At 48.3% G+C, this 17,434-nt stretch overlaps 1 protein-coding gene and 1 pseudogene across 1 annotated transcript; both read right to left on the bottom strand.

Annotated features, from left to right (window-relative positions):
- Positions 1 to 3,173: 3,173 nt before the first annotated feature.
- On the bottom strand, positions 3,174 to 10,052 carry ZNF256 (zinc finger protein 256). Its single transcript, XM_003277232.4, has 3 exons — positions 9,768 to 10,052; positions 6,279 to 6,405; positions 3,174 to 4,995 (listed from the first exon to the last, which is right to left on the bottom strand). The coding sequence occupies exons 1-3, from the start codon at positions 9,798 to 9,800 to the stop codon at positions 3,269 to 3,271; spliced, it is 1,887 nt and encodes a 628-aa protein (XP_003277280.1). The 5' UTR covers positions 9,801 to 10,052; the 3' UTR covers positions 3,174 to 3,268.
- On the bottom strand, positions 9,930 to 16,048 carry LOC101178074 (annotated as a pseudogene).
- Positions 16,049 to 17,434: the final 1,386 nt, after the last annotated feature.

Here is a 17,434-nt window from a genome sequence, read left to right as displayed (position 1 = left end):
GAAGTCAGTCTCAGGTAAAGAACAGTGAGAGAAATCCCACCTTGGTATTGGTAATGGTGGTGATGATATCCACCTGGAGACATTGGGCGTATGTTAAATTATCGAGCTTGTATCTTTCCTGGGAAGTGATTATCATTTCTTTCTCTTGTGACAGCGGGGAGTGTTCTGCATGAGGAACTAATATGACACCAGAAAAAGAGGTGAAATGCCAGTTACAGAAACTTATTACCAACGACTATCTAATAAATGTGATGACAGAAATAGCTCTATTGAAACATTAGTGGATGGTGAAAAAAATTTACCCTTCACAGTTTTCTTTTTTTTTTGAGACAAAGTCTCATTTTTTCCCAGGCTGGAGTGCAGTGGTGCCATCTCGGCTCACTGCAACATCCACCTCCTGGGTTCAAGCAATTCTCCTGCCTCAGTCTCCCAAGTAGCTGGGATAACAGATGCCTGCCACCACACCCAGCTAATTTTTGTATTTTTAGTAGAGACAAGGTTTCACCATGTTGGCCAGACTGGTCTCGAACTCCTGACCTCTGATCTGCCTGCCTTGGCCTCCCAAAGTGCTGACATTACAGGCGTAAGTCACCGCTCCCAGCTGACTTTACAGGGTTTCGCTGTTGTTTTTGAGGAGTTTCACTCTTGTTGCCCAGGCTGGAGTAAAATGGTGCAGTTTCAGCTCACTGCAACCTCCTCCTCCTGGGTCAAGCAATTCATTCTCCTGCCTCAGCCTCCCAAGTAGCTGAGATTACAGGTGCCTGCCACCACACCCAGCTAATTTTTGTATTTTTAGTAGAGACGAGGTTTCACCATTTTGGCCAGACTGGTCGCAAACTCCTCACCTCAGGTGATCCACCCGAGGTGGCCTCCCAAAGTGCTGGGACTACAGGCATGAGCCACTTCGCCCAGCCCAGAAGTTTTAACAATGATGTCTAAGAAGAGATGGAATTAAGGTCAGCATGTGATTAAAAATGGCCCCCTTGTTGGTTTTGTCATTAAAATGAGACTTTCTTCTTTATTAAAAACATTGAACAATACCGGTGAAGAAAAACTGTGCCTGTTCACCCACCTATTTGGGAGGCTTAGAGGGAGGATCACTTCAGCAAAGGAGTTTGAGGCCAGCCTGGGCAGCAGAGCAAGACTCTGTCTCTAAATAAATAATTTAATGAATAAGTAAAAACAGAAGGTGAAATTTGCAGTATAGTATTATCCTCATAGAATTGTGTCTCCCTTTGCCTATTATTCTGTGTGTGTCAATTATGTTACACGTTTTTCATCTCACAGGAAAAAAAGTCAGATTCTATACAGATCTGTACTTTGCTTTTCTCACTTAGCAATATGGTTTGAACAATGAAAAGCTTCTTTTTCACTTCGCATTTGAAATCTGCTTATCTCCACATTCTATTTTTTTTTTTTCCTTTTTTGAGACAGCATCTCACTCTGTTGCTAAGGCTGAAGTGCAGTGGCACGATCAAGGCTCACTGCAGTCTCAACCTCTCAGGCTCAAGTGATCCTCCCATCTCAGCCTTCAGGAGTAATTGGGACTACAGGCATGCACCACCACAACCGGCTAATTTTTGTATTTTTTGTAGAGATGTGGTTTTGCCATGTTGCCCAGGCTGGTATCAAACTCCTGAGTTCAAGCAATCCTCCCGCCTTGGCCCCCCTAAGTGCTGGCATTATAGGATTCGGCCACTACACCTGGCCTATTCATCTTTTTCTGATGTAGAACCCACTCAGTGACAGTGTAAGGAAAATGTCAAGAGTCAAGAAAGAGGCCAGATGCAGTGGCCACGCCTGTAATCCCAGCACTTTGGGAGCCCAAGGTGGGCAGATCACTTGAGGTCAGGAGTTTGAGACCAGCCTAGCCAATATGGCAAAAAACCGTGTCTACTAAAAATATAAAAATTAGCTGGGTGTGGTGGCGCACACCTGTAATCCCAGCTACTCAGGAGGCTGAGGCAGGAGAATTGCTTGAACCCGGGAGGCAGATATTGCAGTGAGCTGAAATCGTGCCACTGCACTCCAACGTGGACAACACAGCAACTCCGTCTCAAAAAAAAAAAAAAAAAGCCAGAATACAATACACAAGCAACTGAAGTATTTCAACAGCAAAGAAACCCTCAAACAATCCAATTTAAAAATGTCAAACGACCTGAATAGGCATTTTTCAAAAGACAACATACGAATGGTCAAAAAATACATTAAAACACACTAATCACTATCTGGGAAACGCAAATCAAAACCGCAATGAGGCATCACTCTCCCCGTTTAGGATAATTATTATAAAAAAGACAACAACAGATGCTGGCAAGGATGCAGAGAAAAGGAAACTCATGCCCAGGCGCAGTGGCTCACGCCTGTAATCCCAGCACTTTGGGGGGCTGAGGCAGGTGGATCACCTGAGGTTGGGAGTTCAAGACCAGCCTGACCAACATGGAGAAACCCCGTCTCTACTAAAAAATACAAAATTAGCCAGGGTGGTAGCACATGCCTATAATCCCAGCTACTCGGGAGGCTGAGGCAGAAGAATCGCTTGAATCCAGGAGGCAGAGGCTGTGGTGAGCCAAGATCATGCCGTTGCACTCCAGCCTGGGCAAAAAGAGCGAAACTCCGTCTCAAAAAAAAAAAAAAAAAAAAAAAAAAAAGCCTGGGAGACACAGCAAGACTGTCCCCCACCCCCACAAAAAAAAAAGTTGATCTCTTAGAAGTAAAAAGTAGAACAGAGGATACTAGAGGCTGGGAATGGTAGTGGGTAGGCAGGAATAGACAAAGATTGGTTGAAAGCTACAAAATTACAACTAGACAGGAGGAATAAGTTCTAGTGTTCCATACCACTACAGGAGAACTAAAGTTAATAATATATAATTTCAAGTTGTTAGGAGAATGGCAATTGAGACTGACTGTTCCCAATATAAAGGAATGACGAATGTTTGAGATGATGGATATGCTAATTACTCTGATCACTCTAAATTATAGGTATCAAAACATCACTATGTACTCCAGGAACATGTACAATTGTAATTTGTCCATTTAAAAACAAAGAATTTTTTTAAAAAAGAAACCATTTAGTTTTATGTGTGGATATGAGAGACAAAGTAGTATGTACACATATAAACTTATTTGTATAAAACAAAATTCAGAGAACATATACTAAATATAAAGCATGGTTATTGAAAATACGTATTTATTTATTTATTTATGTCTATGAATTTTGCAGGGACACTTCTCAGTCCATAACAGCCCTATGTGTGTTACCTAACCTTTATCCCTTGTGAACATTCTGATGTTTTAGGAGGTTGGAGTTGAAGGTAAAAAATTTTCCACAGTCACTACACTCATAAGGCCTTTCCCCACTGTGAATTCGCTGGTGATTAGTGAGGTTAGAGCTCTGGCTAAAGGATTTTCCACATTCACTGCATTCATAAGGCCTTTCTCCAGTATGAACTCTTCGGTGTTTAACGAGGCTAGAGTGGTTACTAAAGGATTTCCAACATTCACTGCACTCATAAGGCCTTTCTCCGGTGTGACTTCTCCTATGTCTAATGAGGCTGGAGCTCTGGCTAAAAAACTTCCCACATTCATTGCACTCATAAGGCCTTTCTCCAGTGTGAACTCTCTGGTGTTGAAGGAGTGTAGAGCTATGGGTAAATGACTTCCCACATTCCCCACATTCATAAGGCCTTGCTCCAGTATGAACTTTCCAGTGTGAAATGAGGTAGGATTTACAGGTAAAGGATTTTCCACATTCACTGCACTCATATGGCCTTTCTCCTGTGTGAACTCTCTCATGTACAATGAGGTCAAATTTCCTGCTAAATAATTTTCCACATTCATGACATTCATGAGATCTTACTCCAGTATGAACTCTCTGGTGTTGGAAGAAACGAGATCTGTAAGTAAACAATTTCCCACATTCACTACACTCATAAGGCCCTTCTCCAATGTGAAGTCTCCGGTGTTTAATAAGGTGACAGCTCTGGCTAAAAGATTTCCCACATTCACTGCACATATAAGGCCTTGTACCAGTGTGAACTCTCTGGTGTGTAATAAGGCTAGAACTATGGATAAAGGATTTCCCACATTCACTGCACTCATAAGGCCTCATTCCAGTATGAATTCTCTGGTGTGTAATGAGGCTAGAGCTATGGCTAAAGGATTTCCCACATTCACTGCACTTGTAAGGCCTTTCTCCAGTATGAACTCTCTGATGTATAAGAAGGTCATACTTCCTGTTAAATAATTTTCCACATTCATCACATTGATGAGGTCTTACTCCAGTGTGAATTCTTCGGTGTGTAATAAGGCTAGAGCTTTGCCTATAGGATTTCCCACATTCCCCACATGTATAAGGCTTTTCTGAAGTGTGAACTCTCAAATGATCACTGAGGCTACAGCTTGTGCTAAAAGATTTCCCACATTCACTGCACATGTAAGATCTTTCCCTAATGAGGTGGTCTCCCTGGTGCTGAACACGTACATGTTTGTAGCTGAAAGCTTTCACACATTCTCCCCAGTTGTAATGATTTCTCACACTGTGAAAGGCCACTGCACTCTTGGTTCTGTTTGACTTCTTTCTGGTGTGAGCAGCCTGTTGCTGAAGAAATCTCGATCTCGCCAGGAAATCCTTCCCAACCTCCTTGCAAGTGAAGGGCTTCCCAGATACTTCAAATGTGCAGCTGCTCAAAAACATGTCTCTGCCCCCATTGCTTCTGAAGTGTTTCTGTCCAACATGCTGCTTCTGGTGCTGATGAAGGTATGCAGTAAATTGTAATTGTTTCCTACGTGCCCCGTCTGTATACAGTTTCTGACCATGGTGTGTACCCTGGTGCTCAACCAAGTGCAAAATCTCTCTCAAGACTGGGCCACATATCTCACAGGGGTTGGTCTTCTGGGGATAAGGAAGGGTGTTAGGAATCCTAACCTGTGACACCCGCTGTGGAGAAGTGCTCTGCTGATAAGGTGCCTCCTCATCCCCTGCTCCACAACCACCTGAAACAAAGAAAATGTTGGTGAAGAGCATGCTGACTTTAGTGGAGTGGGGGTAGCCCATGGACAAATATGCATCCAACAAACCCAGGAACTGAGTCCATGGGGTTGTTTTCAGGACCAAGCTGTTGGGTCAAGTTGAAGACAGGGCTGCCTAGCAGAACTGGGCCTCTAAAGATCACAGAACTGGGAAGGGCTCATGAGTTAAAAAACACAGCCATGGGATGAGAAACATGGAGAAGAGGCAGGATATACAACTCATTCTCTAGAACAACTTTCAGTGAGATCTGCTCTCCTGCTAACACATGCATTGTGTAGAGATATGTGTCCAGGCCCAGGAAAATGTGATAACAAAATAGCAGCTGACATACGTGGACACCTCATAACATATTACGTAGAGGCCAACACTGGAGAACACTGCAGATAAGGCAGTGAGAAAAATGGGTAAGACATGGAGTCCAGAGATGTGGGGATTAACCCCAGGCTGGAAGCAAGAGATGTAGTAACCAGGTGTAGAGCTGACAAGCAGGCTAAGTGTCAAGAATGGGAATGAAAAGGCAGTAATGACATTTGGCTTCAAATGTCATTAGCACCAAAATATTAGTCAAACAGGATATGTCTCTGGTATGATGTGAACATAACCCTGATAGAATGTCCTCCTTTAGGTGTTAGTCTCTAGGGCCAGGCTCCCCCTGAGTCCATCTTGCTGTGGGGAATCACAGCCATCCTCAGAACCACAGGGCCTGTCCACCTGACCCCTACGATCAAGAACATGGAACTTGGAATATGCAAGCACCCAAGACCAGCCCAGAATGACTCTGCACATGATAGCCCACAGGAAAAAACAAATAATACAAGGAGAAATTCAGAGGAGGATTTTGCAAGAGCCACTCGTAGCCCACATAGTGGTGACAATGTCAGTGATGATAATTGCTGGCAGAGGCTGGCATGAGGAAGTGTCCCCTAGAGGAAGGAAGTAGAACCTGGGCCTCAAGGAGCCTCGGATCTGGACAATGTCACCTGGCCAGGGAGAGGCAAACCAGGTGAGATCCATGAGGCCGACTATAAGAAGCCTGACTCTGAATCTTTCCACATGAAAGGGAAGCAGGTTTTGCTTGCTCAAGGAGAAAAGCAGGCAACATACAATCTTAGCCCTACCAACAGCAGCACCTACGCAGGAACAGGAAGCTGTGTCAATAGTCTTCTTGTGAAGACACATCTGTCCCTGGGGATGGGGTAAGAGCAAAGACTAGCTCGGGGCACAGAGGTGGGTGTGAGGACCTTACCCAGGGAGGTTGTAAGTGCCAAGTTCTCCAGCATCACATCGTGGTACAGGCATTTCTGAGCCTCATCAAGAAGACCCCATTCCTTCCAGGAGAAGTACACAGCCACGTCCTCAAAGGTCACAATGCCCTGCCAGGATGGGGACAGATGAAACCACAAACGGTTCCTCCTCTCAGGATCCATAATCCTTCCCCTCACACATTTACCCCATGCTCATCCTCTTTCCAAGCTCCCCAACTCAGAGGAGAAAGCAGTCAACTGGTGCTGTTGTCTCCTATTGGGGCTCTTGGTCACCAGTTGCAGCCATCTGTAACAAGAGGCAGATGAACAAATACATGTATCTAAGCTGTGGGCGTGGCATAAGGGCAACCACTCCTTCCTGACAAGCATTCCTCTCGTATGACCAAGGTCATGGAAGTCTCAACCAGGACACTGGGACCATCAGGCACACACTCCCTCTCCAAGTGCGTATCATCTGAGACATACCTCAGGTCTCCAGATCCCACTGCCACATGACCATGACCACCACTACGTCCCATACCACAGGCAAATCCTGGCCTCCCCACATGCTACCTGCGTGAAAGAGTGGATAACCTGGGCCAGGCGCAGTGGCTCATGCCTGTAATCCCAGCACTTTGGGAGGCCGAGGTGGGTGGATCACGAGGTCAGGAGATCGAGACCATCCTGGCTAACATGGTGAAACCCCATCTCTACTAAAAATACAAAAAATTAGCCAGGCGTGGTGGCATGTGGCTGTAGTACCAGCTACTCGGGAGGCTGAGGCAGGAGAATCACTAGAACCCAGGAGGTGGAGAGGTGGAAGTTGCAATGAGCCGAGATTGCACCACTGCACTCCAGCGTGGGTGACAGAGCAAGACTGCGTCTCAAAGAAAAAAAAAAAAAAGAATGGATAACCAATAGCCAAATACGAGACATGTGACATTGGACAAATGAGATCAACAGTTTCTTAATTTTTTTTTTTTTTTTTTGAGACAGAATCTTGCTCTGTCGCCCAGGCTGGAGTGCAGAGGGGCAAGCTTCACCTCCCGGGTTCATGCCATTCTCCTGCCTTAGCCACCCAAGTAGCTGGGACTACAGGTGCCCGCCATCACGCCTGGCTAATTTTTTATATTTTTAGTAGAGACGGGGTTTCACCGTGTTAGCCAGTATGGTCTTGATCTCCTGACCTTGTGAGCTGCCCGCCTCGGCCTCCCAAACTGCTGGGATTACAGGCGTGAGCCACCACACCCGGCTGAACAGTTTATTAATTAAAGACAAATACTCATAGCCTGTGAAAGAATACCACACTCCACACAGGGCCATACGGAGGCAGTACTCCAGAAAAGAGTAACAACCAGGTGCTGTAGAATGTAAGTTTTGTAGCATTAAGATGGAGAAGCTCCACTGGTCCCCAGAGGAGGGGACTGGCCTGTTTGAATAACTCAAAAAATTGGTAGGGAACTGAAACCCACTACAAAGTAATAAGCAGGAACTGTTCTGGTTCCCTGGAATAAGAAGGGTTCATTTGGCTAAGAAAGCTTATTCATGGGAGCAAAGTGGGAAGAGGAATTTGCTCTCAGGCCATCTAAGGCTGTATCGTTTTCATCAGATGTCAAGGTGACATATCATACTGGGCCTTAATTTCTGGCCTTATACGGCAACTTGGCAGGCAGCATTCAAAGTGTGGATATAAACAGGATCCAAAATCCCAAACTTCCCATGGCTTACACTAGAGGAAGCAGCCTCAAAAATTTCTTTGAAGGCCTCCCTGCCAGGCTGTATTCCTTGCCTCAGACATAGCCACACAGAACCACAGGTGAATCATAGATAACCATGGCCCTATTCCACTTCTGTGCTGCACTTACCATCCCCTTGGCAGTCATATATCCACCTAAAGCTCATTTAAATCCCAACCTCACTGGTCGCTCATCTCACACACAATGACTCTCACAAATGACCACATGACGCTAGCTTAATCTTCCAGCCTGAATGAAACACCCAGGCCCCATCAAGTTATTACAAAATCCTGGATACCCACAAAGTGGTGAATAAGCACGAGTTTTGGCCTGAGTGTCCTATGCGTTTGCACCCATCTCATATCCATTCTTCTCTTGGGAGCCCTGGCCATTGCCAAACTACACTGTCTTTTACATACCCTGCCTTCATGACCACTTACTCTATCATCATCCTCCCCGTCTTGGCCCACTAACAGCTTTAGAACCAAAACCTGGAGCTTGCCCCGCCTGTGACCCACAGCTCACTCACCTTGGTGCACACAACAGCCACATCTTGAATATCTGCACCTTGAACCACTCCCTAGATTTCAAGACCTACACGTTCATCTGCCCACTTAATGCCTCCATTTAGTAGGCTCTGAAAGATCTGACTCTTAGCATGGCGTAAATAAACCTGATATCCCTAGTGAATACTAGTCCTATTGCCAATTTGTTCATCTTAGTTGATGCAACTTCTTTCCCTACAGCTGCTAATACCAAAAACCCTGGGGTCTTCTCTGAGTCCTCTGTTTCACTCCCTCACCACCTACATTATGTAATTTAGTTGTCCCTTTTGAAACCACACATCCAGAATCTCACCACATCACCTAAACCACGATCCTGGGCCAGTAACCCTCACTTGGACTAGTCTACCCTGATTTTCCTTCCTCCTCCCTCAACCCCCCAGTTTGTGCCCCACTGTGCACACAGATGAAGTCTGTGAAGACCTTAGTAAACTACCTCTTTTTTCTGATTCAAACTTGCTATTACCTTCTGAAAACACACTCAACTTCTCAGGCAGCCACTGCAGTCCTGACGTCTATCCTCCTGTTCTTTGCTTCCCACCAGAAAGCAAGGAGACTTGTGGCTTCATAAATGCTCCCAGCTCCGTACTGCACCTAAGCATTCGCACATCTTGTACCTTTCTGGAAAAACCTTCCACACCTGTTCACATTGGCTGCCAGAAATTGGAACAACTCTATATACCGGCTAACATGGACACAGAACCCTGGGCTTGGGGTTCACCCAAGGTCTTCAGAACTAAGGGCTGGGGGAATGGCACTCCACAACCCAGAGAACCTGTGAGTGGGAGTTAGGGCTAGTGAGAGACTGGGAAACCCTCCCCTTCCTGGCGTAGGTCTCATAACCCCCTCTACAGCCAAGGGAAACGTGGAAAGAGCCAGGCCTCAGAAAAGGGCATCTATGGCGGTATTAGATGGGCTCAGGCCACCCTGTAGCCCCATGCCTGGCCTTGGAGCCGGGTGCCCTCGCACTGGCTGTGTCACCTCTGTGCCCCAGGGCTCGGTGGAGCCTCCCATCAGGGGCTCCTTGCCAGTCGCGCCCTCCCTTCCGTAGCACACCAGATGTTGGAAACGGGAGCCCCTCCGACGAGGCCCCATGTCCTGTCCTGGGCTGCAGGGCCGCAAGCTGGCGCCCTCGGGGGTGCTAGGACTCGCGTGGGGAGGGCGGGGAAGGCCCAGAGGACGCGGCACATACCCGGGCCGGGGCCGTCAGCTCGGCCGCCGCCATCTGACTCTGTGGGCGGAGAGGGGCCAGAGAGGAGGTCCTTATTCCGGGCCGGGCCGGGGTACCCCAGGCGCCGCCGAGCCTCAGCCACGCCTCTGTGCAGCGGGGAAGACTCCTCTCGCGCCTTCTCAGTCAGTCACGGATGATGCTGACCCAGCGCTCCGGGGCTTTCTAGCAAGTAAACAGTCCAGACAAATGCCAAAACGACCGACACGAGGAGGACAACGGAAGTCCCGCCGCGACCGCGCGTGCGCTTACGGAAACACCACCTTTCGGAGCCCTCATTGGCTGAAGGTCGCCGCCGCCCAACGCAGGCCATTCTGGGTAATGTTGTAGTTCCCACAGGCGCACGGCGGGAGAGTTGATGGTCGCCTCCACCTCCTTCCGGAAGTAAAGGCCGAACCCCTGTAGGGGGAGCTGGGAAATGGACTCTCCGGGTTGGGAAGGAGGCGGGGCTTCGCTATTTCTTAAAGGAGACGTACCCAGGTTACTACCGATTGCTGTCTGCGAGTGTGTTTGGTGACGTGTCATTTCATGTGTTCCCAGAGGCACATATCCAGATGTCCATATTATTACATACAGTCAATCAGTCACAAAATATATCCACTGGTTGAGAAAGCAAATAAAAATGACCATGTTGCGGCCGGGCGCGGTGGCTCACGCCTGTAATCCCAGCACTTTGGGAGGCCGAGGCGGGCGGATCACGATGTCAGGAGATCGAGACCATCCTGGCTAACTCAGCGAAAACCCGTCTCTAAAATACAAAAAATACCAAAAAAAAAAAAAAAAAAACTTAGCTGGGTGTGGTGGCGGGCGCTTGTAGTGCCAGCTACTCGGGAGGCTGAGGCAGGAGAATGGCTTGAACCCGGGAGGCGGAGCTTGCAGTGAGCCGAGATCGAGCCCCTGCACTCCAGCCTGGGGGACAGAGCTAGCCACCGTCTCAAAAAAAAAAAAAAAAAAAAAAAAAAAAAAAAAAGATTATGTTGCAATTCAAACGCATGCACTCAAGCACTGGAGTCAGTTTTCTCAGTCTCTGTATGTTTGATTAGGGACAAGAAAAAAAACACTCCACACAGGTTCATGACAAACAGGATGAAGGTGGGATGCGGAGGCACCCTGTAGCAGCAGGACATAAGTAGATCCCTGTCTCTGGGTCCCTCTCGTGCCTGTATAGTCAAACATTGTGTCCAATTTACTAAGCAACACTTGTATGCATTTAATCTCACTTTCTCCATGCCTTTATATTCACTTCCTTTTAATAATTTGACATCAAGCTCAGAAAGAGAACAACAAAAGGAATGGTATTTTGAAAAGGCACGATGGCTAGAGCATTCACAGGTGGAACAAAGGGTGCTCTGAATCCCAAATGTAGGGAGTATCTTAAATTCAAGATCTCTTCTCATCGCTGAAATGATTATCTTTGCTCCCATTAGTTACGCTCTTGTTGCCAGGCTGGAATGCAATGGTGCGATCTCGGCTCACCGCAACCTCTGTCTCCCGGGTTCAAGCGATTCTCCTGCCTCAGCTTCCCAAGTAGCTGGGATTACAGGCGCCCGCCACCATGCCCGGCTAATTTTTTTTTTTTGTATTTGTATTTTTAGTAGAGACGGACTTTCGCCATATTGGCCAGGCTGGTCTCGAACTCGTGACCTCAGGTGATCCACCCGCCTCAGCCTCCCATAGTGCTGGGATTACAGGCGTGAGCCACTGTGCCCGACCCTTTGCCCCCATTATTACAGGGCTGTTCTGCATAAAAAATTGATACGATCTCAGAAAAAGAATTGTAAAATACAAATTACGGAAAGCTACTAATAATGGGTGTCGCTTCGCCAGCCAGAAACCACTGTGGTCGCGCCTCTGCTTGAGTTTTGCTCACACCCGCTGGGCTCGTTCCACCCACTCGGCCCAGCAGGCTGCACCTGGATCCCACACTTACCAAGGGCGAGCCAGGCGCGGAGCCGCAAGGGGTGTGTGAGTGAGCAAGTGAAGGGTCCGGCCAGTGCACACAGCCAGGCACGCTGGCTGCTGCGGCGGGGCGGACAGCTCCAGGCGCTGGCACAGGCGCCGGCTCCTTGCAAGGCTGCGACTGGACCAGATATACTGCAGGCGGCTTCTGCTGCAGGCACCAGCATCTAGACGAGGGGAAGTGGTGGCGCCGGAAAGCTCGGAGACACCAAGAACAGCAGAGCCCCAAAGAGGGTGTGGCAGCGTGTCACAGCCCTGGCTCCGGAGTCTGAGGTCTGGGCTCCCGGAAGGGCCACAGTTCTTCTCTCCTTCCCGTTGCTTGCAGCCTGGCAAGCGGGGAGGTGTGTTTTGGGTGGGGTGTGTCTTCAGCTTGTTTGTGATATAGCTCTTTCAGTCCCGCTGCCCTGCTCTGGCCCGCTGCTGCTTCCCGTCGTGGGGGGCGGCCACCCAGTGCTGGCTGAGGGCAGGAGGGCTATAGTGTTACAGCTCTGGCTCGGGGAATCCCAAAGTCTGGGCCTCCAGAAGAGTCGCCATTTTTCACTCACGCAGCCCAGGAGCATGGTTACTCAGCCAGGAATGTGTTACAGCCCCTTTCTCTCCTGCTGTTGGTTAGGTCCCAAGTTCTTGTCCCCCAAGTTCTTATCCCACGTCCAGGAAGAATGAGGTTATGCAGACAACTGGAGGGTGAGCAAGGCAGAGAAGGGCTTTATTGGACAACCCAACAGCCCTCAGTGGAGAGGAAACCTGAAGTGAATAGCTCGCGTCTGCCTACAGATAATCTCCACTGTCTGAGTCTGGCTGAGTCTACGGGTTTTTTATGGGCTCAGAATGGAGAAAGTGTGTGCTCATTGGTCCATGGGTGGGAGGAAGTGCTTGCTGATTGGCCCATGGGCGGTCATGGGCGGGCCTGGGAAAAACACCATCCCATTGGCCGAAAGGCATCAAGGAATTTCTCTCTCTGGGTCACAGACTCCACCTGGAACTGGCAGCGTGGCTTCCAGGCTTCAGGCCATCCGTGGCTTGAAGGTGGGGTTTTACAGAAAACCCACCCCTTCCCACCTAGGAACCTGTCTGCCTCTCATGGCCATCAACATGCTGTTCATGACGCCCAGGCTGTCCACGCTGAAGGTTGCCCACAGGCCTGCCCTGAGCCACCCTCAGCCGCCCCCCTCCCCCACCCAGCCTCCTTCCCATGCTTCTTGGTGCCCAAAGTTTCAGCCTCAAAAGCAGTTTCTGGAAGAGGTCGAGATGGTGGAGGGCTGGCATGCACTGCCCCAAGTGCACACACATTTGGCTGGGTTGTGATAGCTCCCAGGCTTGGCTATCTTGACACGTCCACAACTTTGCTCTGCCATGGAGGAGGTGCTGAGAGTGGGGAGAGGCCAGGGAGTGGGAGCAGGCACTTTTGGGCCTGTGGGAAAAGGGTGCTTCCCAGGTCCCCAAGAGTGCAGGGATGCCCTGTCTGGAGCCACGACTAGGTGGCTGCAGCTGCGCCTGGGAGCACAGGGCTCCCTTCCTGACAACTCGGTATGGCTTGGGGCTCCCACTGGGATCACCTGTTCCCAGCCCCCGGGGGCTCCACGGAGCATTCAGCCCTGGCCATGCCTCCCCATTTGCAGCTGGCATCATCACAGCCACCCCTCCAGATCAGCCACTGCTGCCATTATAATGGCTATGTAGTCATTCAAAAATGGTAGCAGAATCGTGTTTGGGAAATACCGGATGGTGAAAAAAGTGAAGGTCTCACAGAACTCTTTTGTTTTGTTTTTCATTTGTTTTTTGAGACGGAGTTTCGCTTAAAACGGAGTTTTTGAGTCCAAGGATGTGAACTTGGACTGGGAGGTGTGCAGGAGGGGTGCTGAGTACTAGGTCTGCGTGTCTTGTTCTGGTTGCTGTCTCAAGCCATGGTCCACCTGGAGTGTGGGCTAGCTGCATCTCAATAACGGCCCGGTGGTTGACTAACTGCCTTGAAGTAATCTCTGGAATTTTGCAGATAGGTCCCTATGCCTACCAAGTCTGTCTCAAGATTATCCCCAGGAACTTCTAAGTAAGCACATAATTAGATACTAGCATACAATTAGACAAATGTGCATGGTCTAAGGGAGTATATGGTGAGAAGCAGTGGACATGGTGTTTCAAAGAAAGTACATTTCAAGTCCGTATTTTAAGACTAAGGAGAAGAAAAGATTCTGCAGTAAGGTTCAAGGTTATATCACAAGACTAGGGAAAAATGAGAAAAAGGAAAAAAAACTTTTAAAGTGCATTTTCAGGCTAGACTGTTCAGTTACAAAACTAGTTTTAGAGTTGCAGTGTGTCCTTCCAGTAGTCATTAAATAAAACTTGTTTCAGGTTACAGCAGGGAGTTTCAGCAGCCAGGCTTCCAGAGAATTACATTTTTGGCTCAGTGTTATATGCCCTGAATGCTTTTTTTCCCACAGCTCTTTCAACCTGTTTTAGGTGGGTATGACAAGAATGACCCAATTCATATGATCAACTTTCACACAAATAACAGGGATCCCTTCTAAATTTGCTAAATCTGCAGGATTTTTGAGTTTCGACTGGGGGAAAAAACCCACCAAATCTCAAATCAATATGTGTTTATTTTCCTAATAAAAAATAAAATGTTGTTTTCTATTATTTATGTGCTATATAAAGTAGGATGTAAAAAATCTTTGTCAGAGACATGGAGGAAATTTCAATGTGTATTAATAAGCAAAGAAGCCATTCGAAAAGGTTACATAGTGTGATTCCAGCTCTATGACTTTCTTTTCTTTTCATTCATTTTTTTTTTTTTTGAGACAGGGTCTCACTCTGTCACCCAGGCTGGAGTACAGTGGTGCAGTCAAAGCTCAGTACAACCTCAACCACCTGAGCTCAAGCAATCCTTCCATCTCAGCCTCCAGAGTAGCTGGGACTACAGGTGCACACTATGCCTGGCTAAGTTTTGTATTTTTTTTGTAGACATGGGGGTCTATGTTGCCCAGGCTGGTCTCGAACTCCTGAGTTCAAGTGATCTGCCCGCCTCGGCCTCCCAAAGTGCTGGGATTACAGGTGTGAGCCACTGTGCCTGACCAAGCAAGTGTATTAGTTTTCTACTCTTGTGTAATAAGTTACCGCAAAGCTACTGGTTTAAAACAATACCCACTTATTATCTCACAATTGCTGAAAGATGGCTTAGCCAAGTCTCTTGGTCTTCTGAGAGCCTGACTCTCACAAGGCTGTATTCAAGATGTTGACCAAGTCTGCAATTTCCTCCAAGGCTCGGAGCCTTCTTTCAAATTCACATAGTTGTTGGCAGAATTCAGTGTCTTGTTGCAAGAATGAGATTCCCGCTTTTTTTTTTTTTTTGAGATGGAGTTTTGCTCTTGTTACCCAGGCTGGAGTGCAATGGCGCAATCTCGGCTCACCACAACCTCCACCTCCCGGATTCAAGACATTCTCCTGCCTCAGCCTCCTGAGTAGCTGGGATTACAGGCATGCACCACCAAGCCCGGCTAATTGTTGTGTTTTTAATAGAGATGGGGTTCCTCCATGTTGGTCAGGCTGGTCTCAAACTCCTGACCTCGTGATCCGCCCGCCTCGGCTTTCCAAAGTGCTGGGATTATAGGTGTGAGCCACTGTGCCCGGCCGTCTTGTTTTATTTTAATGGCTGATCTATGTAATCACGGAGGTCAGTATGTACAGACAAGAAAGGGGGAGCTTTTATTGCTTCTGTCTTCCTCCTTGGACAAAGTCTTGATATCACCTTCTTCTTGGCCTGGGTGCGCTCTTCAGCCGCTTGTGTGCTTGCTTGTTCTCAGACCTGTGGGCCTCCGCCTGGGCAGCCAGGAGCTTCTTTTGGGCCTGTTCTGCCTTCAGCTCATGGATGTGCTCCATGAGAATCTGCTTGTTTTGAACACATTTCCTTTCACCTTCAGGTACAAGCTGTGATACATTTGGTGGTCAGTCTTCTTAACTTCATGGCATCTTCTGAGCAGCCCGTGCAGAATCCTCATTCTCCTCATCCAAGTTACCTTCTCTGGCATTCAGGCATTGGCCATACCCTTTAGCTTACCTATATCCATGTACTCACCCTTCCAGCAGGCCAAGGCATTTTTCCATCATTGAGCCCAGGAATGGACAGTCACAGGCTTGTGGATGTTCAGCCTATCTTTGATCAGCTTCTGGATCTGCTGATGGGAGTTGGCATTGGTGATTTCACTGGTCTCCTTGGGGTGCAACTAGACCTTCTCCTTGCCACAGCAAAGGACACGAGAGGTGAGCCTCTTCTGAAGCCTGAGCATACTCAGGCTTCGGCCACAGCAGCAGCTAAAGGAAAGAGCTCCGATGTTCCCACTTTCTTGCCGGCTGTTGCTGGGGGCCATCTCAGCTGCTAGAGGCCCGTGGTGTGGCCCTCTCACAGCAGGAGGATCTCGCTCCCGTGTGCTGAGGCAGTCTTACAGAACAGTGAAGTGGGGGAGTATCTTATTGCCTTTGCCTAATCACAAGAGTGACGTCTGTCAGATTCACAGCCCACACTCAATGGGAGGAAATTAGGCAACTGAGTGCACCGAGGGGTGAGAATCTTGGGGCCATCTTATAATTCTGCCTCCCATCGCAGTTTTTGCTAATAGACATCTGCCCACGAAGATCCATGTTCTTCCCTTCCTTGTTCACTTGATACTTGCTACAAAGCAGCCCAGTCTCTCCACGCTGGAGGCTACGTATGGCATGGCATGTTCCCAGCAGAACTAGAACTGGAGCATGAACCATGCTGGCTACCACCGCCTGGAGGACCACGCACAGTCTATAGTCCCTGGTGGATTCCAGAGCCACCAAGGCATGCAGGAGCCTCCTCCCTGTCTTCCCTCTCTCTGGACTGCTCATCTGGAACTCCTGAGTGCAGGTGATCCGCCCGCCTCTGCCTCCCAAAGTGCTGGGATTACAGGCATGAGCCACCGCGCCCAGCCTGGGCACCTCATCTGATTTAGGACCCTGGAATAGAATTGCTCTGAGAATTATCGAAGAAGGAATAGATTTTACCCCTGCATCTGCTGGTTCCATTGCCCCTCACCTGCTTCCAGGAGAGCTTTGAATTGTGGGCAAAACCAGGTGGCACTGGCAGAGATATTCTTGGAGTTGGTGTCTCCCCTAAAACACACTGCGCCTTCTAGAGAGGTTCCCTAGAAGTCACCATCTTTGCTGAGAAATATCCACACATGCTTTGCCCATTGTCGATCATAGGAACATGCTGCCCAACAAATATTTGTGGCATAGTAAAATGTTTTTAAAAGCAGTTGCTATGGATTGAATGTATCCCCCCAACTCCCCGCCATCAATTCATGTGTCCAAGCTCCAACTGGTGATGTGATGGTATTTAGAAACAGGCCTTCTGGAGGTGATTAGGTCATGAGGATAGAGCCCTATGCATGGGGTTAGTGCCCTTACAAGAAGAGGCAGGAAAGAGTTTCCTCTCTCTCAGGAATAATGGTGCTCAGGAGAACCCAGCCATACTGGCACCCTGATCCTAGACTTCCAACTTCCAGAACTGTGGAAAATACATGTTTGTTGTTTAGGCCACACAATCTATGGCAGACAAGCTGGCTAAAACTGCAGTCTTGCAGGTTAGTGTCTCCCTAGTTAGGATTTGATCTCAGGGCCTCAGGGGCTGGGCATGGCTCTTGCCTCAAGGA

Source organism: Nomascus leucogenys, chromosome 10, assembly GCF_006542625.1.
Source record: "Nomascus leucogenys isolate Asia chromosome 10, Asia_NLE_v1, whole genome shotgun sequence".
NCBI lineage: Eukaryota > Metazoa > Chordata > Mammalia > Primates > Hylobatidae > Nomascus > Nomascus leucogenys.
This window is presented reverse-complemented; position numbering and strand designations above follow the sequence as displayed.

Coding starts and splice junctions, on each gene's coding strand:
- ZNF256 (XM_003277232.4), bottom strand. CDS start 9,800: ATGGCGGCGGCCGAGCTGACGGCCCCGGCCCGG. Junction 6,406..9,767: donor AGCTGACGGCCCCGGCCCGG/GTATGTGCCGCG, acceptor CCATCCTGGCAG/GGCATTGTGACCTTTGAGGA. Junction 4,996..6,278: donor GGCACTTACAACCTCCCTGG/GTAAGGTCCTCA, acceptor TCTTTGTTTCAG/GTGGTTGTGGAGCAGGGGAT.